Genomic DNA, 26,441 nt, shown 5'->3' on the forward strand with positions numbered 1-26,441 from the left:
AAGATCTCTTGCAGCAAAATAACAGCTGATAACATGAAAGGAAGAAATTTGATACATTTGACTAGTGTGTCTGTCTGTGTCTGCATGTCCTGCCCCAAAGTAATAATTCACAATCCAAAGAAAGTGTTTCAAAGGAGAAGAAAAAAAATCCGAAAAGGAAATAACAAATTTGAGACTTGGCAGAAGAAATGACTACCATATAAAATCAGCTGTTTTTAAACCTCACTCCTAGAAGGCAAGAATCTAGGGGTAAATTGTTTCCCTTGCTGATGAAATGTATTTAGAAGAAAAATCTTATCTGGACGCAAAATGAATAACACCCCTTCCCACTCCCTCCCCCCAACATATAATAAAGCATCATATAAACAAAAGGAACAAAACAAACGATAAAGGAACATATCTAGGTATTCAGAATCATGGATCTTATCTGCATCAGACTTTGAACTGGATCAGAGTTACAGTCCAACTGCCTTGTTCCTCATACCGGTGAGGTGCCAGATGCTTCAGCTGGAAGCACTGGAATTGCTGGATTGTACAAACAAATAGTGACCCACTAAGGGTAAGCAGCTTCTTTTTCTGACATTGCGTAATCAACCAAATCTTGTCTAACAGAAGATATAACATCTTCTGTTATTTATTTATCCATGAGATATGTATCAAAGTGTTAAGCCCTTTCTGAAGGCTGTTAAATTCTTGGACTTAATGGTTCAGGTGTGAAGGTATCTGTTATAAATTTTAATATTGTGACCCTTTCTGCTAATTGAAGGATAAAAACCTCAGTACAGAATGTAAATGCTTTCCCTTTTCTTTGCCACTGACTTGACAGAGCAGTTACCCTTGCCTGTCTTCCGTCTTGATCAGATCTCTCTTGCTGAGAAGAAACTTCCAGTTTTCTAGCCGTAGAATTGTAGAATGGCTCGGGTTGGAAGGGACCTTAAAGATCATCTGACTTCAACCCTCCTGCCACAGACAGGGATGCCACCCACTAGATCAGGTTGGCCAAGGCCCCATCCAGCCTGGCCTTGAACAGCTCCAGGGATGGGACATGCCACAACTCTTGGCAACCTGTTCCAGTGCCTCACAACCTTCACAGTACAGAATTTCCTCCTAATGTCTAGTCTAAATCTATCCTCTTTTAGTTTAAGACCATTCCACCTTGTCCTATCATTATCTACCCAAGTAAAGAGTCCCTCTCCATCTTTTTTATAAGACCCATTGAAGTATCGAAAGGTCACAACGAGGTCTCCCCAGAGCCTTCTCTTCCCCAGGCTGAACAACCCCAGCCCTCTCAGTCTTTCTTCATAGGAGAGGTGCTCCAGCCCTCTGATCATCTTTGTAGCCCTACTCTGGACTCACTCTAACAGCCCCACATCCTTTTTGTGCTGGGGGCTCCAGACCTGGGTGCAGCACTGCAGGTGGGGCCCCACAAGGGCAGAGTATGGGACAATCACCTTCCTTGCCCTGCTGCCCACTCCTCTGCTGATGCAGCCCAGGACACAGCTGGCCTTCTGGGCTGCAAGCACGCACTGCTGGCTCATGTTGAGCTTTTCATCCACCAGAACCCCCAAGCCCTTCTCCACAGGGCTGCTCTCAACGAGTTCTTCACCCAGTCTGTACTCATGTCCAGGATTGTCCCAGCCCATGTGCAGCACCCTGCACTTTGACTTGTTGAACCTCTTGCGGTTCACGTGGGCCCACTTCTCCAGCCTGTCCAGGTCCCTCTGGATGGCATCCCTTCCTTCTGGTGTATCAGCTGTACCGCCCAGCTTGGTGTCATCTGCAAACTTGCTGAGGGTGCACTCAATCCCATCGTCTATGTCATTGATGAAGGTATTGAAAATCACTGGTCCCAAGACAGACCCCTGAGGGCCACTGCTCATCACAGGCCTCCACCTGGACATTCAGCCATTGACCAGCACTCTCTGGGTGCGGCCATCAAGCCAATTCCTTATCCACCAGATGGTCTACCCTTCAAATCCATATCTTTCCAATGTAGAGATCAGGATGTAATGTGGGACCGTGTCAAAGGCCTTACTGAAGTCCAGAGAGATGACAGCGGTCAGTCTTCCCTTGTCAACTGCTGCGGTCACCCCATTGTAAACGGCCACCAGATTGGTCAGGCACGATTTGCCCTTGGTGAAGCCGTGCTGGCTGTCTCGGATCACCTCTGTCCTGCATGTGCATTCCCTCCAGGAGGATTTGTTCGAAGATCTTCCCAGGCACAGAGGTGAGGTTCACCAGTCTGTAGTTCCCTGGGTTTTCCTACCCTTTTCAAAATGGGAGCAATACTTCCCTTTTTCCAGTCACCGGGGACTTTGTCAACTGCCACGATTTTTCAAATAGGATGGAGAGAGGCTTGGCGACTACATCAGCCAATTCCCTCAGGACCCTGGGATGAATGTCATCAGGGCCCACAGATTTGCAGTTGTTAAGTTGCTTCAGGAGGTCTTGAACTTACTCTTTGCTTACAATGGGGGGGACCTTGCTCCCCCAGCCCCTGCCTAGAGGTTCGGGGACATGAGAGATATGGGAAGCCTGACCACTACTGAAGACCAAGGCAAAGAAGCCTCAAAAGTATCTCTGTCTTTTCCACATTTGCTGTTACCAGTTCTCCATCCTCATTTGTCAGAGGCACTACACTCTCCCCAGTCTTTCTTTTGCGGCCAATGTACCTATAGAACTCCTCCTAGTTATTCTTTGCGTCCCTCACCAAGTTTAGTTCTGTCAGTACCTTGGCTTTCCTGATCCCATCCCTGTATATCTAGACAGCGTTTCTGTACTCTTCCCAGGGCACGTGGCCCTGCTTCCACTGCCTGTGCATTTCCTTCTTTTACCTAAGTTTGAACAGCAGATCCTTATTCAACCATGCCAGTTTCTTACCCTCCTTGCTTGATTTATTATATATGGGAATAGAGAGCTCTTGTGCTCCAAGGAAAATATCCTTAAAGAGTTGCCAGCTCTGATCAGATCCTCTGTCCCTATGGACTGTGTCCCATGGGATCTCATCCACTAGTTCTTTGAACAGCTGGAAGTTGGCTGTTCTGGAGTTCAGGGTCCTGACCTTGCTCTTAGCCAGGCCCATACCCCTTGAGACCACAAGCTGAACCAGGGCGTGGTCACTGCAACCCGGGCTTCCTCCGGTCTTAACCTCTTTAACGAGCTCTTCCGCATGAGCGAGTACCTGGTACAGTAACGCTTCTCCTCTGGTTGCTTTGTCTAATATCTGGATGAGGAAGTTGTCCTCAATGGACTCCAGGAGTCTCCTAGATTGCTTACTGCCTGCCACGTGGCTTTCCCAGCAAACATCCAGGTGGTTGAAATCCCCCAGGAGGATGAGAGCCTGTGAGCGTGTTGCTTCCTGTAGTTGGTGCAAGAAGGCCTCATCCACAGGCTTCTTCTGATCAAGCAGCCTGTAGTAGGCCCCAACTACAAAATGTCCTTTGTTGGTCTGATATCTCTATATTCTATGTACTTTATTTTCTTAATTTTTCCATAACAAAAACATTTAATGAAAAACTTAAATAATTTGGGGTATATTTAACCATCAAGGCTATGCCAGCACAGAGAATTTCCTCTTTCTTGTGTAGACTCTTACTGCATTTCTTTTAGGTATGCCTTTTCTAAGTTGTCACAGAAGTGAAATATACCGGTATTGAGCTTGCAGACCTTCAGCGGTGCTGCACTCCTCTCAAAATCCCACAACCAGCTAATCTTTCAACAAAGCTGTCAGCCATCTGCCAGGTGTTGCTCTGCACAACTCCGTAGGCATACACACATCTGTTGCAACACCATCTCTCTACCAACCTGCCGCATAAAGGACTGGAGTTATTAATAAACCTATATCATGCTTGAAGGAATATGGATGATTTTTATCAAATTTAACAGGGGTTATTATTGGTCAGCTTCATCTTGCTGTCCGAAACTTTTTATTTATTTTTTAAATCATTGCTGTCCAAAACTTTTTATTTATTTTTTAAATCATTATCCTATTTGTTTGTGACAGGGTTACCAGGGGCTGCATGATTAACAGAGGGGCATGCCAACACACACATCTGCTCAGAGGTGCAGATAGCAAAATACCACTGGGGTCTTGTGTGCTCCTCTCTGCAGCCACAGAGCTGATACACTGCTTTTACACACACCTGTCTGCCAAAGGGCTAAGGTCTTAGGTGCTGTAAGCTGAAGTAGGTCTGGAGGGATTAAAAAGCCTAAACTAATTACAACACCTGAGATCCTAGTATTAAAACCCACTTGAAAGACCCCAGAGAGATCTCTCATAATAAAACAAAGCAATTCAAAACTTCAAAACATTCACTTGCTCAATAACAACCTGTTTTATACCTCACAACTAATTGCTTGAAAACATCTTTAGACAGTTCTGTCAGTATTCTTCCTAAGTACATCAAGAATAGCCCAAATAAAGTGCTACCATGACTTTTCAGTGAAACATTTCTCAGCTAATAAGCCAATTCTGCATTTTGATAATAATGTTACACCATAATAAATGATGAAAAAATATTAAAAAAAAATACTGATGCTAAACAATAGTATCTGCAATCAATGCAATTATTAATTTTAGACATGGTGATAAAAATGCAACGTGTTTTATCACCTTTTGATTTCTTATGTTAGTCTGTTACACATAGATACACTGATGTATCTACACCTAATGTCAAAATCAATTCCAAAGTGTCCTTAGCTGTTGCTATACTCTTTTCCTTCTCGTTACTCTGTTTTTATTTTCATGGGAAAGCATCAGTTAAGTCAGTCCCCAAACTATCTGTAGATCAGCTTCACCCTCAGGGTCTCAGTGCTGCAACACTTGAGTTCTCAACACTGAAGAGAATACTTATTCATCTAAAACTTCAGCTTCTATTCTTATAAAAAAAACATAGAAGAAAAACATCTGCTTATTTTTTCATAAGTTCTTGACTCTGCAGACTGATTGAAATTTCATCTATAGAAAAGTTTTTTTTTTTTTTTTTTTTAAACGTCAGTCATTAGGTGATGAAGGCAGCAATCACACACACCATATCAATTTACTGAACTGTCTGTTCAGCTCCAAGCTCCCGACAGGGCCAGTCATTTTTCTGGAGAGCAACATACTTCCAGATTTTCCTTGGGGATAGGATAACAAAATCTGTGCTTGAACTAGTAACATTTGGTAAGAATTCTACACAATAGCATTGGACTCTAAGAGAACACTGTGTCCTTCCCACTCACTGTATTTGATTCAATCACAACCTACGACAATTAAAACCTTTGCTACGGAAGTAGCTCTGGAAACACTTGCAAGCTGTCAGACTGGCTCAGTCGGCAGGCCTAGCAGTCAGACAACCCGGTTCAGCCTCCATTTGGCAGCGGGAGAGGTGAGCTGCTAGGTCAAGGTGACTGCTCACAAAATGCCTCTGGCATGCGCTTCACTTTTGCGCCTATTATGGAGACAGCTCAGTTCACATCCACCCTGAGAACAAAAACTATTTGATTTGCATCTGCTGAACGCACACTAGTAAAATCCTTCTCTCAGATCATTGGAAATTCACCTAGGCTAAGTGCGTAGCACTTGAACGTGGCTGCGATGCTCTTTATACCTTGTGAGCTACATCATACCTTAGGATTACAGTACATAAACCCCTATACATAGCAGCAGGCAAGGCTGACGCAGAAGGTCAGTGCAAGAGGTGGGTCAGGTTGCTACTGCTTCACTCTGCGTGTGGCAATGTGAGCCCGTGCATTTGAGGAAGCAGGAAGCAAATTTTTCTGTCCTCAGCTTTATGTACGGGGAACATATCCTGTAGTTGCATAGCAAATCTCTTCTCTTGTGAACAGATCTGACTATGGAGTGAACCTTAAAGAAAAAAAAAGGTAATAATTTTTTCTAGAATAACATAAAAGGCAGGTGGCTCTGCAAGCTCAACTGGCAGCTGTTATCACAGTACTGTGCCCCTGAATAAGTGTTTTTTATGACAGCTCTCGTTGTAACATGATATAGAGTCTGCTTGAGTGACGAATAAAAGCTAGTCAGTGGACAAGGTTGTCTTCTATAATTTTGTGTCCATTTTCCAAGGCCCTTTCTTAACAAGTGACTGGAGGTAGTGACGGCTACAGCTGATGGCAACCCCTCAATTTGCTGTGGTTCTCAACAGCCACTTGTGAAGGGCCCAGCAGCTGCACTGGTCACTACATGGTCTACATCTCCTGCAGTAATGATACAGACGACCCTGCCCCCAGAAGTCAGCACAGTGATGTCCTGGGGAACGGGTAATTAATTTCCTGATAGATGGACCAGTGGAATTTACTAGAGCAAAGCAATAAATAACTTATCATTACCACACTTGAAGGCACAATCTTTACCATTTTCACTGGGGACAGCACCAGAGATGCAGCATGGACCCTGATGACATGTGCAAAGGTTTGAGTGACACAGGTTGGCAGGGGAAGGGAAGATACCCCGACCCCTGGAGCTGTGGATGAGTGGTACAACCCTGCATTGCAAAGCCAGTCTCGCTAACAGTCTCTGCCACTAGCTGTAGAAGTGATCTCGAAATTGAGGCTAACATCTAACCTGTTCTGGCTTCTGCAAGCTTCATTTCAGATCCTCAGCTAGGAAAGATTCTGTCTCCCCTTGCTCAGACGCAGCAGTCACTGTTTTGCTGCTCTTTAACCTGCACCAACAAAATGGTGATTCTGGTAGGCAAGTGTTTTAGAAGATGACATCTCTCTCACCCTAGACAGCTGGTTCTTTTGCAACTGCCCACCTCTTCCTCTTGTGAAATACATTTGAGCAGAATGGAGAAAGGAAGAATCTGAAAGAAGCTCTCTTCAAACACAACCATAGGTGCTCATAATCCTGTTTCATATTTGCAGTGCAAGAAAGCTGGAAGCCAAACATAAGAACATGCCTATGAAGAGGGGTTTGTACCAAGGTGCAATGTATTTCATATAATGGGAAAGCCTCTGGCAAACAGAAGGGAGTTGTATTCTCTCCTTCATACATCCATTATGACTCCCATTAATAACACTGGTAGTTACAGGCATGTACCAGGAAGAAAAAAAGGAAAAAGAAAGAGTCTTTATTTCCAAAGGTTCACGTGACGGCTGAAGCCACACATCACCTCCGGGAACACAACTGTGCTCACCCTGGCTTGAGACCCCAAGGGGCAGTGCTGATTAGTGTCTCAGCAAACATACAAGGCAGCCACAGCCTCCTGGGAGCCCATCCACAGGGCTTTGATCAGCTGTGCTGCACCCCTGCTGATATCACCCAGGGGATCCCCCCCCCCAACAAGCAAGTGGAGAAATTCTCTTCTGTCTGTGCTGACTAGTTGCTTAGCTGAATCAAGAGCAGCCATGGCTGTGGGTTTTCTTTACTCATACTCAAGGTGTCATAACTAGACAGAAAGGCAAAATATACCAGGTCATGTACACTGTGGAGACAGGAACAGAGAACTTAACTTCCCAGTGTTCCTCAGAGATTATTATTTTTTTTAGATTAGTAAATGACAGATACATTTTTTTTCCCTCTCTTGCTTTGATTATTAAAATGCAATGCTTGCATCTTCCTATTTCTTCCCCATCAAAGCCTCCTAAAAGTCCTAAAGCTCCTTTAGTCCTAAAGCACAAACTAGCATAACAATTCTTGCTTGTACGCAGGAGAGAGCCATACCCAGTAACTGAAAAAGGGGTTGATCCCCAAGGTGCTGGACACCTTCAATTCCTCTTTATTTCAAATGAAATGGATGTTCATGATACCCATGCCGTTGAACCCATATTTCACACTCTTAACTAAATCAGTGCAAACAGCCAAGCAAGCATACACTCTGGAGATGAGTGCCAAGAAACAATATTAAAATAACTTTAACCACAAGCAATTAAGCATTGCCCTTTGAGCTCGTGATCAGAATTTTTTCACAGCATACATCAAAACAAAGTTGTTCATAAGAGTCATCAAGATACAGAGTAACTAGATAGCCTTTTTTCCAGCTGTAGTTTTCAGATCACGTGCATTATTTGGAAATAAAGATTAAAATGAAGTGGAAGAAAATGGAGAAAGAAGGAACTTCCTTTCAGACTGTGAAATAACCAGTTTCTTTGAAGTGTAGAGTACTCTAGCTTAGCAGTCAAGTAACCAGCCACCAATAAATGTCATCTTGAAGCACACAGGGACATACAGCACCATTAAAGCACACATTAAAGCAACTTCAATAATAGAACTATTTATTTTCTTTCTCTAAGTAACAACTAGAATTGGTACCCATCCAGAATTTCACTGCTAGTTTCTCCAAACTTTCAATTCCATATTCAGGACAAAACTATTTTCCTGTTGTTTTTGGCAAGGGAACATGAGCACATAAAGATATATCCAGCCCACTCAGGTTTCCCTCTCTCTTTTTACTCATATGAACAGCCATCACATCACACAAATCCTACCTTCCCAGTTGTTGTCATCGCACAGTGCTGTCAAATCCAGCCGAGGCACTTCTGACACAAAGCTGTTTTCCTGATCATCAGCATCTTGATTTCTTTGCAACTTGTTTTCAGGAATGCTTGGATGCTCTTGAATCTTCATATTTGAAGTCTGCTATATTCCCCAAACACCCACAAGAGAAAAAAAAAATGTTTCAGGTCAAAGAAGAGGGGAAAAAAAAACCCCTGCTGTCACAGAGGCAGTAAGTTCATGCCTTTAACATAAAAGATCCAAATAAAAAGACCCTGATGTTTTCAGCTCCAAATCTAAATCCCCTGTTTGGTGAACTCTACGCATTAATTGCTGATTCACACCAGTAAAAACATTTGTCCATCTGCTTTCCTTGAATGTTAAATTCTTTAGAAAGCCACAGCAAGTTCCCAAGACTGTCTGCCCTGACAACGGCATGCAGCTGAAAAAGCCTCCGCTAATCGATTGGGATGAAAAGGGAGGGAGGAAGGCAGGGAGAGGGAGGGGAAGGCTGCGTAGAGCTCCTACAGGAGTGCAATTCCTTGGAACAACAACAAAAATGCTGCTGCAAGGCTGTGGCAATATGGTGTCTTCTAAAAAGCAAGCACCGGAGCTCCTGAGGCAGCAGCCCCAGACAGCAAGACGTGCAGGCTACGTACACGACTGCTCTCATGCAGGCTGTGCTGGCTCAGATCAATTAGTGCCAGCTAAGCTGTGCTGGCTGCACATTCCCTGATTTCCTGTGGTTGTTTTCTAGCTGGGCGTGGGGAGAGCAGAACTATTTATGGAGGAGCTCTGGGTATTAAAGCAGTGTTGCGCAAATCCAAACGGCAGTGGGGTTTGGCATCTCAGCTGGAAGCAGTGTGGACTCTGGGAAACTGCCAAAAAATTCACACAAGCATCCAATGACTTAAGAAAAAAACAGGCAGAATTGCTGTCAAGTAAATGATTCATGGTTTAGCGCTACCTAGAAGCAACTGCTGTTTGGCCCTCCACTATTCATCCCGCACATACCACGTGCGCTGTGCTTTTATGCAGAGATCGTGGCCGTTCGCACACCCCAGGTACACAGTGCCTGGAACGGTGCTGTGTGACACAAGCAGCTTTGTCACAGCAAAAGAAACGAGTTCTAATGGCTCACGGAGGGCTGCGGGGAACAGGAAGCATAAAGCATATGCACAAACACGTTGCGTGACATGTCTACACCCAACAGACACAGAGCCAGCCAAACGGATGGCATTACATTTTTACGTAAAGTATTTGATCATGGTAAGAATGGTTCAGGCATAACTCTGAAACATAGCCTAGCAGGTAAGCAACATGCAGATTTTTCCCCCATAGGTGTTTTGATAATCTAGTTACAAACTGCTTATGCTTATGTGTGAAGAAAATGCATCTAAATAAAATAACTACTACATTTGGACATATTTTTCTTTTAAACCCATGGCCAAACTCTACCAAATCAATATTCTTAATACATGCCAGTAAGGCATGTTTCATTTTTTAAATTTCCATAAAACCAGTGTGTTTCTTTTCATTTGTTTTTATTCTGAGCTGAGACAAACAAGCAAGCTTCATGCAGAGAGGGGAAAAAACTGCTCAATTCACACATCGTATGAAGGAACGTGTTTATTTGGATACAATCCCATCAAAAGCCTGACGATGAACACCCTGGTATTAGTAAATAGCGTTTTGCGTTGTATTTGTATAAAGTTTCTTTCCTCTTTTTTTTTCAATAGATCACCTTTTTAAAACATTATAACAAAAGGAAACCCTAAATGACAGTTTGCCAAGCACTAATAACTCGTAGAGCTTGACGATAAATCTGATTACAAATGTGTTTATTGTGTGAGCTGTACATGGAAAAATGCTAATTCACCATTCAACATTTTTTAAGCTGCTTCCAGGCTGGGAGGACTTAAATATTTCTTTAAAGTCCTTTTTTTTTTTTTTTTTCCCTCTTCCTGCCAGGATCTAAATAGTTGGTGTACATTATAAACAGAAAGAGTGGCCAGTGGCCAGAAACAGTCAGTCTTTTGCACTTGCTAAAGAACAAACTGTACCAGTTTATAAACGGCACTTAAGTTGCCAGCACAGTATTTTAAGCATGAAAGAAATCAAGTAATAAATTTCAAAATGATGTTATTAAGAATAGCACCTAAGAAGCGTGAAGAGCTTTCCTAAATTTTAACAATTTAACGATTTCAAAAGGACCAACCTCAAAATACTGTCTTGTCACCATCACTGATACTAATTAAATGTCTTCCTAAAAATTTAGTGTATAATCTGCTAACTTACCAAGACTTAAAAAATATATTTAGCAGATATAAGAACGTTTTTCCAGATGTGTACACATTTCCATTACAGGTACACTAGGAAGATTATATCCATGTCTTCTTCCTTCTAAAGTCACTTCAGTTGTTGGACATATTTAAAGACTGTTTAAGAACAGGCCTGTGCTGTGCCTGCAGCACTTACTGTCCCTTCTTTGCTCACTTGCTCACTGATGCAGTCTCTAATATAATGAATAAATCATTAGGTGTTTGAAGAACAATGGTGGTGTAAACCCAGGGAGACACAAGAAGGCAAATATTTAATCTTCTTTGCATTAACACTCAAAATCCATAGATTGGGAGATAATTCAGTGTTCTGTATATCACACTTATTTTCTAAATGATTTCCTGATGCTATCAGTTGTCAACCTCCAGGACGAAAATCAAGGAAGAATTACTGTGCTTTAGGTAAAGATGTACCATCGTTTCTTATAACCAAAGGGGCAACGACTTTATCTCAGTAGCAGTTGGCAGTCATGGTACATTGCAGGTATTACATGACTGACCACAAAAATCTTAAAACTGGGCACTTGACTACGCTTTTTAGAAACCACTTCTGCAGCCATGCTTTGCAGTTACTACTAACTACAGATGTAAATAACCTGGGGGTAGGTGAGATGCTTTCACTATCTCTTCTCCAAAGGAGATTCAGCATAAAGAGTAGCTCAAGCACATAGAAATAAATGGAAACGGATCTTTGAATTCTGATCAGGAAGTTACACATGGAATTGTTTTTTTTTTTTAAATCAATTTTTGAATCAATTTTATACAAAAACTTACTTCCCCTCCATCTGATCATCCATTACAACCACAAGCAGGAAGCACCCTTAAGCATCTCTTAATAATAAAATCAGATGCAAGAATGGAGTCACTCTGCTGCCTTAATCCTAAGTCATGCCATTTTTCCTCTACACTTGTTGAAATGCTAGTGAATCTTAAAAATCAAGTACTCTACTGCATTAACAAAGAAAAGAATAATCTACCTTCAAGCAACTTTCTAAATTAAATTACATTTATTTTCAGCTCTCAGCAATTTAAACTCTTGTCTGCAGAAGAGCTTAGTAATGAAAGTGGATTACAAACTTATCAGATGGAAAATTTCTGCAGTTCTCTTTCTGCTTTGCTACCAGACAAGGAGGTACAAGAAGTTTTTCTGGTTTCCAGACTGAGTACACGCTACCTGAATGTAATCAACAATTAATAAGTTGACCAACATTTTTGTGTTATTATGTTCAAAGTAAAAGCAACACTGTGGTAAACTCTTGATGGTCTCAGGCTGCAGGAGTCACGCTCAGTTCCTGGTTAGGATGGCCTCCCTTAACAAAACATGGGTACTAGAAACCTCTCTTTTTCAAATCACAATCTACATTCTGGAGCCTAGCTACTTCCAAGGGCAGATTATGAACGCTACAAAAACAATGAAAATTCATTCAGGACATGTGATTCAAGGTATTTTTACTGCCACATGGAGACCTGAGGTCTGCATAAGCAATAGCTGCAGCAAATTCCAAATACCTTTCCTAATATCTTCAGACTGAAGACAGGGTGAGAAAGGAGTAAGGAGTCCCTTCCTCATTCCGAATGATTTGTTTGTTACAAAAGGTATGTTTTTAAGCTGCCCTAAGCAAAAGGCTTATAAGGGACAAGGAATGTAAAACTACCCTGCAGGAATGTAACATTTTCTTGACCCTGTAATTCCTATATAATACAATCGCTGGGTTAAGACTACGTCTCCTCCCACAGTTAAAACTCATACTGAATTTTAAAACTTTTCCTAAGGAGTTTATTTTAAGACCATGATTTCCACATTCATACAGACCTCCCCAAACTAATTTAAAAGTTGAATGGGAGTACTCTGTGTCATGGCACATGCAAGAAGGCACGTGAGGAACAAGGTGTTGCAGAATCTGTGCTCTGGAAAACGCAATAGCTCGTGAGCCAGGCTTCCAGGAATTACTGATGCCAAGTGCAGGAAAAACAGGGATTATGACCCTCTGGGAGCAAAGCAGGAGATCTGGTTAAGCCCAGACAGAGCAGTGATCAAAGCCAGCACTGAGCACCCCCTGCAGAAATTACATTTCAGTGTACCATGAACTCCAGCTACTCCATGGTTGGTCAGAGCCCAACAACTATCAAATGGTCTCTTCTACTTTTCCTGCTAGACAGAAATAATACCTGCTAGAAATAAAGTCTTCCAAAGGCAATAAATGCACAGTGGCTTTAAAGAAGATAACCAATCAAAAAACCCTCCCCAGCAATGACCAAAAAGCCAATCCCCCCTCCGAAAAACAAACACACACACACAAAAATGTGAGAAGGCTAGTTAAAAAATATTGTCAGCCCTCTCGTTAACTCCAGATGGTCAGAGACACCAGACATTGTCCACATCTGTTTTACAGTCCTCCTCTAAAATGGGTGCACAGTTGAGGGAGAGGTACATCAGATAACTCTCCCCACTATTTTAAATGCTGGCATGTCTAGAGGTGTATCAGGCAAAGACAAATGATCTGGACAAATCCAGTTTTGTAAGACAAGTGATCCTGTGATGACACCTGTGTTCTAAGATAACAGCTGACACTGGGAAATCATAAATGAAAGACTGAAATTATTTTAGAGACCAAAATTATTTATCAAAAGAGACGGGATTATCTTACTACCCTGGGAGATAACCAGTTACACACGCTGCTCACAATGATTGTAAGGGAACTCAGTAGCATTCAAACCAAAGCGCTTGACTTCAGTGATACTCCTCTTTTTGGAAAGGGGGAATTGAAGGGACTGAGGCAGATGCTTTCAGACTCATCAATGGTTAAGAGACTCCCTAAATTATGTAAACAGAGAGGAGGGGAGAGGGAAAGTAAAAGCAAATGCTATTTCTCTGGAAGCAATCACGTTCCATTGGGAGTACAAAACGACACGCCTAGCTACTTGTTTCTACTCAATAACAAGCCAATTCAGAGCCCACAAAACTGAAATGCGGAAAAAAAATTACCAACCTGAGAGTGCCTGAAAATAACCTCACCGCTTTCACTTTCTTTGCTACAAAACAGAAAAAAAACACAAACCAACATATTACAAATATAAAAACAGACTTGTCTTGTAACAAAAACAAAACAGACTCCCGCAAACACAGGTTTTTAGATCCTGCACACTTGATGCATTCCAGTAAATAAAGGGACACTGGGTTGCAGCACTTCGAGCTGCTAAGCTACCTGTTTTGCTTCTTCTGGAGAGCTATTTGTGAGAAATATGATGTCATTTAATTTTGTGCCTTTAATCCAAAGAAATACACCTCTCCCAACAAGCAACAGAGTTGTGGAGAGAAAGTGTTGTATCAGGGGAGCGGAGTGGATCTGTACAGGATAGTGAAGTACAAAAGGCTGGACTCCCAAACCAAAGACCAGGTGAGACAGGCATCTGTTGCTCTGCAGTCCCTGAGTGGAGTGTGCAGTTTCAGGCATCTAGAGCTGACTTCTTTTCAAGTCTGAACCACCAGTGTATTCAGTACCATTCCTCATAAGCTGGGAGAAGAGACGTGGTGGCATACAGTGCTGGGCAGAGCCCCCACAACATAAGCAGGACCTCCATACAGTTCTACCTTGAAGCTAACATGGCAGGTAATGCTGTTCTGCAGCATAATTAAACATCACCCTCATACTCTGTGGTGGAAGATCTCTTATGCTGTGCCACAACCAAAGGGAAAATAAAATGTACATATAATTAAAAAATAAATAAAATCACCTTTCTTCAGACAAAATTTCCATGTCATCAGGTCCCGTTCTGTCTATAGGTCTGGATGAGCTAAAGCTTTCCATACTCTGTAATACAGTAAACATTAAAGCAGTAAGATACATGAGGGAAATAGATTCAAGCTACAGGCCATTAAACAGATCAAATATAAAAATATCCAACAGGACTTTGAGAAACAAGACAACAATCAGACTACTGCCTGTTGTATATGTATAACCAAAAAACTTGCAATAAAAATAACTGCTCGCTGCTTCCTTTGTCTCTTTCCTCATATGACTTCAAAATGCCTGGCAGAATAACGCTGCACAGTACCCCTACAGTTCCCATTTTACAGGCTGATACACTAAGCAAGAGAACAATTCTGTGATACGTAAAAGTCCTGTAAGAGCAGGTACCAAAATTCACAGCATCCTCCTGGCAGCACTCCTTACGCTCATCTTCAATAATACTCCCCCTTCTTCGCCAAAACCTTCCATAGTCTCTTAGGCAGCCAGAAGACGTTAGGAGTATAAATAGACTGCTATATGCACAGAGGTAATGTTAAGCTCTGCTAATATGAATGGAGGGCAAGAAATTCAGCTGATGATGACAACCTGTTCTGAAATTTGACTTGGCAATCAACAGCAACATTAAAGCTGTTGTCTGATAAGAGCCTGACAAAGAATTGTGAAGACAAGCCAAACTCCGATATATCTTTGATGGATATAGGGGTCTTATACCTCTGGTTGCACACTTACAGGAACAGTTTTCAAAGTCAATAATGAAGCATTCTGCCTGCTTGGACTTCTTGGTCTGCAAGCTAAGAGGTGCTTTTCTGATTTATTCTGGTATTTTTTTAAGGTGCTGAAGAACGGGGACACAGAACTGTCCCTCTGGGCACATAAACTGTATGACGTGCTTGCTGCACATACAGGGAGAGTAGCACTCGTTGTAGCTTACTGCAGGTGAAATACACAGGAAAATCAAATCCTTAATTTGAGTTAGTCAGAACACTTCTTTTTTCTTTTAATAAAGCCCTGTCACACACACTATATTTGTATGTAATACTTCTGTTTCACTGTCTTTCTGCTGACTGTGACTCAATCATACAGCATCTACAAAAAAAATATAAAAAAGCAAGCAGAAGTAAAGGATGCCATCATCGGTTTGGGTTGGTACTGAGTTTTTTCACATTGGAAATAAACTTCAAAATTGCCTCGATGTCATTGTTAGGTGCACTGTTGCAACAATTCTTAAAGAAATAAAACAAAGTACACATGACACCAGAGGTCGAGATTAGGAAACTGAAAGTTGCCACTTCGGGCACAAGACCAGGAGCTTTTCTACGCTGGTATTTGGGCAAGTCCCCCTTAACCAAGAGGAAGGAAGTGAGCAGAGCACAGTGTGGTTCATGGCCTGGGCCAGGAAACCTCACGCCACAGACATTCATCACATTCAGACATTCGTCACGTTCCAGCCTTGCCCGATGCGATTCTTCAAGTCCTAGTGATACCTGGCTACTTGTGTTTCTGAAGTGCAGTTACAAGCTTTTAATGCTTCCTGGTCGGTTTGCTCGGAACCAACAGGACTGACAGTTTCTCTACAGCTGACTTACGCTTTTGAGTCAGATGCATTTAGACAGCTAAGAGGAGAGCTTCCGCACACTGTCCTACATACTCTTTCAGGCTTTGAGCAGGAAGACTAAAATAAAAAAAAGGTGAGGAAGAAGCTGCAACATCACGAACTTGTTTACATGAGAAAGCGCTGTTAGTAAATGCAGGTTACGTCCTTTTATACCCAAGTAAGTAGTCCAGCTTGGGTTAGTATTTGTAAATGTAAAGACATAGCCAAAAGAAAGCTAAGCCACCACACACACTGCATCCTCCTGGCAGCCTCTGAAATGTAAATATTAAATAAATGCATTCATGAAAGCTTAAAGAGCAGTCTTTGCTCTTCATAGAGTAACACTGTGTCCTTCTCAAGCTGTTTCACAACAATGTTCCCATTTGACAATCCCACTGTAACACTTCCAGCAAAGCCAGCAAGGACCACACTCACAGGATGGTCATCTTGTTCGAAGTGCTCTTTATGTGGAGTTTGTTCCTTTTATGTTCCTTTCAGCCTTTGTCCCTCCAAAATTCAAAAATGATCCAAAAATGAGGGGCAGAGCAAAGTCCAGTGGAGACAGGTAAGTTTGAGGACATTGCCTCCAAGAACATTTTAAGACAGTATGAAAGTTTTACAGGTCCCTAACATACACTCTTAAATGGAAGCTTTTGACAGTCTTTCCTTGCCCAAATCCTGAGCCAAATTTCCATTTAAGCTGTTTTACACTACACAGGTACAGAGAAGAGGCACAAAAAAGAGAATAAGCACCTCACATTTGTCTTAAAGTCCATTGCTACAAGCAAAGGCACAAAGCGAGAGTGTGGCTATCAGACTGTGCTCTTTCGTGAAGTATCAGCTATCAGTAGGTTACTAATACTGAGTGCTAAATCTAAGCACAGTCTACAATTCTTGGCACCTTGCCATCTCTTTATCACAAAGAGAAGCCAAATCTGCCTCTCTCTAGGATCTCTGCACAGGGTAAAGCATAAGATCATTGCAATTTTGTAACCTAAATCAAATTAGTCACAACACAACATCACATTAAGAAGGAACCCAGAGCAGACCCAAACTTAATAGAGTTTACTGAAGGAGATGCTCTATAGCTCAGAAGGCTAATCTTTTCACACAGCTTTCACCGTTACTAGTAGCTGTGCAATACATATATGGTACGTTCCCAGTAAAAGGTAGCTGGAGGGATCATCTTTTAGACCAATGCACTCCAAAGTGTTTTGCAAACTGCAAACATGACAGTAACACACAGACTGTAGGAAAAAGGCATAAAAAACCCTTTATCGTCTTATTATCAAGAAGTCATTTGTGACCTATGGTTTCAGAACTCAGCAGGAATAATAAACTCAACATAAACACATGATCCTACATCTGAGGTTCCAATCTCCTCACAAGAGTCCTTTTTCTGTTTCCAAAATATTTTTCTAAATTCAGAAGACATAAGCAAAAAGTTGTGGAAAGAGAAGAATGACTGTGGTGGAGTAAGAGGATAATAATGGAAAAATACCTTCTCAGATGCCCTTTTACAAAGGTTACAAGCGCAGAATCCAGTGTTACCCACAATACAGAAGAGTCGTATATGCCTTTACTGTAAGTGGCTACCAGAGGGAACCAGATGTGCACCAAAATAAAAAAGATTTTCTCCCATCCTAATACTAGGTGTCAAATAGAACAGCATGCCAGCTTACCACAGGACTGTCTTGGTTGTCATTAAGCTCTGAAAGTTTGGTGCTGGATTTCTGCCGTTTCGGTTTATTCCTTTCACTAAGATATCCAGAGTTGTCTTGTAATTTTTCTACTTCTTGAGCAGTTAGAATACAGTCTTCAAGATTACTGAAGCCAGAGGGAATGTTCTCCTTGTCGATGACTTCCCTAAAACAAAAAGCGACAGCGTTTAAAACACTCTCCCGCTACATTTATGGTAGCAATAGAGAAATGTATTATGCTGACTGGCGCAGTTCCGGCAACGTTTTCTACGCCCTATGAAACAGGTATCTCTGGTTCTTCCTAGTACAGCAAACAACGTACTCTGTGAAATACTAAATCCCATTGAGGAGTGAAAGCCAGGTGTATACACCTCCAGTGAGAAAGCTGTCAGGGTCAACATTTGGGACTTGATTCATGGAGAATCACATTGACTTCAAATGGAAGCTGGACTAGCTGCTGGTTGTAGTATTTTTATAAAGAATATGCTACATATTTTCCTTTGAGACATGTGCTTTTAATTTAGGAAACTGATTCACAGCTGTGGTCCAAGGATCTCCTTTGGTCCATGACACCATATAATCAGCCCTCTTTACTCATTCTCAAACACAAGAGCTTCAGCCAAATGCTTGATTCTATCTTGCATAATTGCCAAATAAGAAAAGGGAATGCATCTCTGCAACAGCAACACAACTGCTAGGACAGAAGGCTATTCTGCTGTGTCAGGAAGCTAATGGGACAGCTACCTTGAAGTCATCATGTGACATGCTCTCTGGGTCTCCCTGAGCTAGCTGGGTTTGTGTGTGTTTTCCAGAAGCTTGGCATACGGCTTATCTTTCCCTGCACAATTATCCTGCTGGATCTACCAGCATGCAGTTTTGTCTTCACAACCTTTTCAGTAGTCTTCCCTCTACTTTGTGCAATAATGAACAGACACATATAAAACACATCACTACATTAAGGAAATAGAAGAAACACAATGCATCTCATTCTTTACCAACCCTATCCCTCCAGGGGCTAAAGACTGCTCACACTTGACATCAAAACTGGAACGTTTACTAACTTCTGTATGTGCAGCCGCCTTACGCAGTGCTGTGTGACTCTAAAGCCTGCTTTCACAGGCAGCAGCACAATTTCTCTAAACTTGCAGTAGTGTGATAAGAAAACAGTTACTCTGCAGTATCTGGACAGTGCCAGCATTACAAAATGTTCAGATCAAAAACAAAATGAGAAAGTTCCAGTGATTTTCTATATCTCAAATCTCTAGGGTTGGTCACTGGAAGAGAGATAAAATAAATGTATCGTATATTGTATTATACGTCTATGATCAAACTTCTAAGATAATCCATTTGCCTTTCTGTAAGTTTTTATAATTCCCTAAGCAGACCAATTACTTATATATAGTCTGTAGATCATGTAGTCTGCGAAGCCTAGGAGTTCATGTATGTGTTTTTGTGATGAACACTCTTGTATTAATACTAGCTGTATTAATGCTGCAGTCCCATCTTGTGACATTACAAATCCTCTTGTGATCCATCACAAGGCAAGGAGATGAAGTCACTGACAACCAAAGAGGGGGAAAAAAAAAAAAAAAAAACAAAAAAAACCCCAACCTACTACTGGCTTTGAAAGGAATTCTGAATTTTGACAATTCACCCACAGGAGTTTCAGCAATCTGACCTACGGGAACCAGGGAAAACAATCTGAACCCCAGCCAGCATTCAAAACTTCCATTATGTTATAAATCCTTGGCTCATGCTTTAGGGACTGAACGTGAACAACTGCGTCAAGATAGGCTAGAGCGCTCTGAAGGCAGTTCTGTAACGCAATGTTGAAAAAAAACCCTGCAGTACTATATGCTTCCAAACACGTACACTAGCCAGTCTCTGACCTACTTACCTGCAAAGCCTGTCAGCAGGGCTACTAAACAAGAAAAACTACTTCAGAGCTACTGCCAGGTACTCGAGTGACTTGCAACTGCTAATTTCCCAGTCCATAATCACAGCATGTTTTCATTTGCTATGGAAATGCTTTTTTTTTTTAATTTATTTCGTAGCTATGGATTATTATTATTTTTTTTAAACTGACACATTTTGGAAAATAGCACAGCTACGGTATTCAGATGAGGTACTGAAGGTTATGCATCTATGCAAAAGTGGTTTGGTATAGGAAAGTGCAGATCCAATATGATTTGTGGAATTCAGCATCCAGGAAAGAATAAGAGCCTAGATCTGTATTTCAGAAACTACCTTGAAGTCCTAGCAATCCAATACTACAGTCAAGTACAGACATTCTTTACAAGAATTATCACAGTGTTTAAAGCTAGATGTATGTCTAAACACTAATTAGATGATGGGCTTGCAAAATCTCTAGTTACAATTCCTAAAGATAGCTATGTCTTGGGCATGTGTTTTTTTAAGCTGTGGTGGTTTGTACCACATCTGTACCACACAATATATGCCACAAGTATAGCAGTATGAAAGGAAAAATAGGTATTATTTTTACTCTTTGATTTAATGAAAATCACCATTAAGTTACGTTTAATGTTTGTGTAATGGTGGATAAAAAAATCTTAGGATCTGATTAATCAAAAGGATGATTTCTAGTTTCAGACGAACTCCCAGGGCTCCTCAATAAACCTGATTATAAGCTATACCTACACATACGAAAGGACAACTTGGTCTCATTTTGAATTCAGAAAAGCATCTAAAAACAATGTTTTTATCTTGCAGAAAGTTACTGACTCTAGGGCCAATTGCTTGGGGATTTCCACTAAAACAACAAATACTGTAATGAAACAATTCCAAATTCATTAAGAACTCTACTATACTGCTTTAGCTGACTTCTTATCATACTCTGGCCCACTCAGTTAGCTCTAATAAACTCCACATTTCACAGCTCTACCTGATGCAACAAGGCTTCTGTTCATATCAGAACTACCAAGCAGTGCCTAGATAGAAGACATAACTAGGGTACACTTAATCAAATATACTTTCCAAAACAAAGAAATCAGGATCGTACATGTCTCTGTTTCTCCGGGCTTCCTCCTGCTCTTTGTGATGTCGCCTCCTCTGCCTGGCAGACACATTAGAAGAGGCTGATGATGTTCCCGATTCAGAGTCCTCTGAACTCTGGCCGCCTGAGCAATGAACATCAAAGAGATGCTGCTCCACGGCTGAGCGGATTGTCTTCTCTAAATACCTGTCAAGCCGAAAAATAAGGTCAATTGAGCTCAAAGATTTTCTGGAGCTCCCTCTCTGCAACAATAAAGGCTGGATATTGGAGGGTTATGTTTTATTATGAATGGCAAGACAGTATAAAATGTACTAGGATCCGAGACATTTGCAAAGAGCTAAGCCAAAATCTTCAGATAACTTGATGTTCAGGTTCCTCAGAAGAGCTGAGCTTTCCCAGTTCATGTTGCCTTTGTTTATTTCTAGGGCTGCCTGAACCTTCTGTAAAACAACTGCTTTTATTTACTGCAACTTTGGTGTCTAACTTTCACCCTCCACTTTAACATTCCTTGCCCTGACAAAATCCTTTTTTGCTACCCAACCATGCTGACGCTGGTCAAGTCTATGGTGCAATCCAAGTTCAGTAAGGCAATGGATCATCTGCAAGAAGGTGATTCACTGCTGTCTCACAGGGGGATGAGAACACATAAACTGTACCTCACTGTAAACTCATAGTGTAAAACCACACGTTTAACTCAGTGACCAAACACGGATCTGGTTCTGAGCTCATGCTGGTTTTGCACTGTTATTGTGCCACCACCTGCAGTCCCTTCTTGATGTTCTCTCTCGATAGAGCTCATGCCCACTGGCACTAAGAGATGTTCCACACAAGTGACAGCATAGGAGCCTCTGCAGTTCCATCAGTTAAAGCTGTGAGGCTACCTGAACTTTCAACACGATCAGATCTGCTTCATTATGGTACTCACATTTTCTTGTAATATTTCCTTTCTTCCTTAACCAGAGGAACTTTTTGTAGACAAAATCTAAATAAAAAAAACCACCTTTTTCTTTTTTCTCCTAAAAGATCTTTTGGAAACACATTTCCCTGCCCCATCCATGTTTCTTGCAACGAAGAATGAGTTTTTCTAAACACAGCTGACCAAGGCCCCTATATAACTTGTAGTGCTTTTTCCATAATTAAAAATGTTATTTGCAAGATTTGCTGGTTAATTTTTAACTGAGTAGCTGTAAGTATGTATACCTTTACCTTGTCTGACTTCTCCAGAGAATTTACAAAAATTATTGCTAAATTGATATAGTTCTGCTGAGACTGCAGTTACCAAAATGTCAGAAGGTCTTAGCAACTGCAAAAAAAACGCATGGTTTAACTTGGCGAGCATGTCTGTGTTTGATGTATTGACAAGAATCAACTCTGCAAACCCACCAGCCTATGGAAACTTTCAGCTCTGTCAGGGGAGCCAGCTCTGCTGCTATCGCTGGCACAGCACTTACTGTAATGGGATCAAGCCCTGTTCTCCACTGGGACGGGACAGGGTGCAAACAAGAGCAAGAGCACAACATGAACAGTTTCTCTAAATAAGCAGGATCTGCCTAACCAAAACATCACATGCACAGCGCACGGAAAGAACCAAGGACCTGCGAATTTTTCAGGAGGAAGTAATTTATAATCATTGCAGATGCTTTGGTTTGGGAAACAATGTCTTTTTTGCTTGTGTAAGAATCACCCTTAAGGAGAAATCAGAGACCAGCAATACTTTAAAAACTTCAAGATACCAAAATTGTACATACAAAATAGTAAAAGAGACACTTACTCTCCTGTAGCAGGCATGTTACTACTGACTTGTGATACATGGGAGCTGTGTAAAAGAAAAAGAGGAGAAAGTTAGGTCTACATATTGCAATAATGTCTCAAAACACTTGTTCTTTGCAGCACTAAGAAACAATTTAAAGATGTGAGGCTGTCTCAACAACAATTGCATGCACATGCCACAAGTTTTACCCTTAAGGAATTTTTATTCCCACAGTGATGTGGCACATATTGACAATGCCAATATCCTCAAGAATTACTTTGCCTGTCATTTCCTAGCAGTAGCCAGGAACTAAATGGAAAGTATTTCAACTTCAGCATATATCAGAGTTTTTGCTTTCTTAAGAGCTTTCCGCAGCTGTATGTAGGTTGTTTTAGCCTCATCACAAAAAATCTTGACTTTTGAGGCTGACTTGAAAACATATGAAAGGGGACTTAATATTTAAGAATCTTTAAATATTAACGTGATGGGAAAGGAAAAATGGTCTGTTCACAGTTCTCCTCCTGCAGCTCTCTGACATTCATGTTCATGCTTTACATTTTTAAAAATAAAATGCACGGTCTCTTCTTTTCCTTTTCCCTCTCAGTCTGTTTTCGGGCTCTGAAGAGCTCGCATGACTCTAAGTGTCATTGCTTGCTGCTTAACACCCTTCTGAACAAGCTGACGTGCCGCCTTGCACAGCTGTCACAGCTTTCCTCCCTCTGCACAGGGCCAGAGTCAGTCTGGCCGAGCCAAGTCCCGTCTTGCCCCTCTTCTCCACTGCCGACTCGGCTTTGCAGATAAGGTGACACTTCACGACCATCACCCCTGTGATCTTCATTAATTAAGGCAAACACATTACAGGCCTAGAAGGTTCTTTTGGCTTTCTCCCTGTATCAGCAGAAGAATCAGTAGTGTGACTGGCTGATAAATTCCAGAAAAGTGAACCGTGTGGATAGGTTATGAGACACACTGAACGCAAAACGTGCTTTCTGCCAAAACAGTCGTTCACTGCTTTCAGTCGTCATGGTTTTCTCACAAACTGGTTCAATGCAGAAGAACCAGTAACAACCAACTTCCCTTAAATAACCTGCTTCCTCTCTTGCTTCCCTTGAACGTTTAATACTTGACCGTACAGATCCAATGCCAGTTAAGAAGCTGCGACACTCAGATGATGACTACTCTGGCTCCACTGCTTTTCAGTGTCACTTCTGGCGGAAGGTAGGCAATAGAGAATGGGAAGGGTAAATTAAGGATCACTACGGGTCAGTTTAAAAACAAGCTCACTCTCTGCTCAGCTCTGCCTACAGAGACAAACACTCCTCACAAATACCCAGCTGCGTATCACTCACATACACTTCTGCTTTCTTCGGCTGAGCCAGTACATTCGCCGTGGTTTGGATAAACCCATGCACCCTACCACACTCATCCCTTCCAGGCCTTCCTTTGCTCTGTGCCGATCTCTAGGCCAGACAGAGTCCCCTGGAGCTGTGGCACAGCATGAAAGCAGTCACGTATTTGCCAGCATATTCCACATTACCTACACAGCACCCAAGTAGCTGTGTCATTCAGATGAGTTCATGAATGGGAGACACACAAACAAGTATCAAATTGCTGTACTCATTATTATGAACGCTTATTATTATGGACATGCAACCTACACGCAGAGAAAAGAATTGCAAGATCTCTTTCTTCCCCTATTCACTCTCCTGACTATTAACTGTTGCATGGATTTACAATTTGAAGTGCACATTTCAAGCACCCTATTTGCTTTCCTGCTTATCTACATAAACTTTGGCCTCTTCCAAGCCTGAAACTTTTTTTTTTTTTTTTAATGATCTGGTCTCTCTTGGGAGATGGATTAGGAAGCAAGCAGCAGGCTAAACCACATTATAAGATACAATTTATCCTACAGCTACTCTGCCTTGGTGTGGCCTCACCTTGAGTACTGTGTGCAGTTCTGGGCACCACAGTACAAAAAGGCCATGAAACTGTTGGAGAGTGTCCAGAGGAGGGCTGCAAAGATGGTGAAGGGCCTAGAGGGGAAGACGTACGAGGAGCGGCTGAGGGCACTTGGCCTGTTCAGCCTGGAAAGAGGAGGCTGAGGGGAGACCTCATGGCGGCCTACAGCTTCCTCATGAGGGGCAGTGGAGGGGCAGGCGCCGATCTGTTCTCTTTAGTGACCAGTGACGGGACCCGAGGGAATGGTGTCAGGCTGTGACAGGGGAGGTTCAGGCTGGATATCAGGAAGAGGTTCTTCACTGAGAGGGCTGTCGCGCACTGGAACAGGCTCCCCAGGGACACAGTCATGGCACCAAGCCTGTTGGAGTTTAAGAAGCGTTTGGACTGTGCTCTTAGTCATAGGTCTGAATTTTTGTGTAGACCTCTGTGGTGCCAGGAGTTGGACTCGATGATCCTTGTGGGTCCCTTCCAGCTCGGGATATTCTATGATTCTATACTGCCCTGTGGGAGTAAGTTAATACTGTATCAACTGTATCATACTGTATCATGATTTATTCTTCCCAGAGCAGACAAAGCAGGCCATGCCCAAAAGAGCCCTCTTGGCATGCCCTTCTGTGGAGCAAGCTGCCTCAGAATGGCTGCTTTGTTCATTAAATCATCTGGACAATGTGAAATCATGTTCTACTTTGGTTAATTACTTTCTCCTCACGTCTGCTTGATTTCACTGATACGTAGAGTCAATTATCTCCACAGCTAGATTATTAAGTTATGCAGCTGCTGGAGAACACAGTGAGAAATGTCAACTTTTGATATAAATTAAAGGTTCTCCTTCTTCTGCCTGCAACAGAAAGCAGCAGGAGAGTTTTCCAGTGCTGGAGACTTTTACTTTCAGAGAATCAGCCACAAAACCTGCATCAATGCACAAAGATGTTTTAAATGCTATAAACTTTTTTTGACCCTCATGCTTTTCCTTTTGGGAAGTCTGATCTCTGGCACTTCTCAAAGTTTTGTGACCTGTTTACTAAAGCATTTTGCTACTCTCACACTCCTTCATATGTGCCCCCTCTGAATAATGTCTCGTTTCACACATAATTCTCTCTTCTATTACCTCTTCTTCCATGTTGTTTCAATCTCAAGTATGGAAAGGTTGCATTTTCTGCCAGCTTTAAGCACATTACGTTTCCCCTGCTACTCCAGCTAGCAACCTGTAAGCTTGAAGACAGGCACTGTAGATTTACCTCATGCAATACTCGCACCCTGCTTGGTCTGTACTGGGCAACAGCAAATAATTGAATTGGGCATCAAAACCTCTCTTCTGTTTTTTTCCATTCAAGGCCCTGTTGAGCAAAATCTATCAGCATTCAAGTATTAAAAGGGCACAGTATAAATCAACCAGAACAAACTGACTTACTGGCATAGTGTTTTCCCAGATTGGGTTTTCATTTGTGAAGTCAATGAATTAATTGCTGGACATACTTAACTGCCTAAATCATAAGCTGTATTTGCAATCTGGAACTAAGGCGACTCATTGCTGAGATTTATTTAAAATCCATTTGCCTTATTGAGGAAGCAAAAATATTTTGGTTTTGCTTTTTAAATAAAGGCAAGCACAATGAGAAGAGAGCCTCAGTAGATACAGACTTTTAACATTTTGCCATTCCAGCAAAGCAGACAATGATTTTTAAATTACTTTGACATTTCAGGCGTGAAATTTCTGAACCCTCCCTAATACAGAATTCCAACATGACCCAGGAAATTTTTTTTTTCACAGGTACCAATATTGTGTAAGAACCGTTTGCTCTCCACAACTGTTGCATACAGTGACATGCAATGTTGCTGATTCATGTGGGATCTGTCTTAAGACAACCACTTCATCTGACACACATTCCCCCAAGAG

At 41.8% G+C, this 26,441-nt stretch overlaps 1 protein-coding gene across 9 annotated transcripts in view; it reads right to left on the reverse strand.

Annotated features, from left to right (window-relative positions):
• The window catches only part of FAM13A (family with sequence similarity 13 member A), a 137,566-nt gene that overhangs the window by 23,756 nt on the left and 87,369 nt on the right, over nt 1-26,441 (reverse strand). For 6 of the 9 annotated variants that reach the window (XM_048052156.2, XM_048052153.2, XM_048052155.2 and 3 more), the window contains 6 exons: nt 22,607-22,651; nt 20,842-21,021; nt 17,805-17,988; nt 14,512-14,588; nt 13,767-13,809; nt 8,431-8,581 (listed from right to left, as the gene is read on the reverse strand). In XM_048052156.2, coding sequence (XP_047908113.2) covers nt 8,431-8,581; nt 13,767-13,809; nt 14,512-14,588; nt 17,805-17,988; nt 20,842-21,021; nt 22,607-22,651 — 680 coding nt within the window. The remainder of the gene's footprint in view (nt 1-8,430; nt 8,582-13,766; nt 13,810-14,511; nt 14,589-17,804; nt 17,989-20,841; nt 21,022-22,606; nt 22,652-26,441) is intronic. The other 3 variants (XM_048052154.2, XM_048052159.2, XM_048052161.2) reach the window with 3 other exon arrangements.

Source organism: Anser cygnoides, chromosome 4, assembly GCF_040182565.1.
Source record: "Anser cygnoides isolate HZ-2024a breed goose chromosome 4, Taihu_goose_T2T_genome, whole genome shotgun sequence".
Taxonomy (NCBI): Eukaryota; Metazoa; Chordata; class Aves; order Anseriformes; family Anatidae; genus Anser; species Anser cygnoides.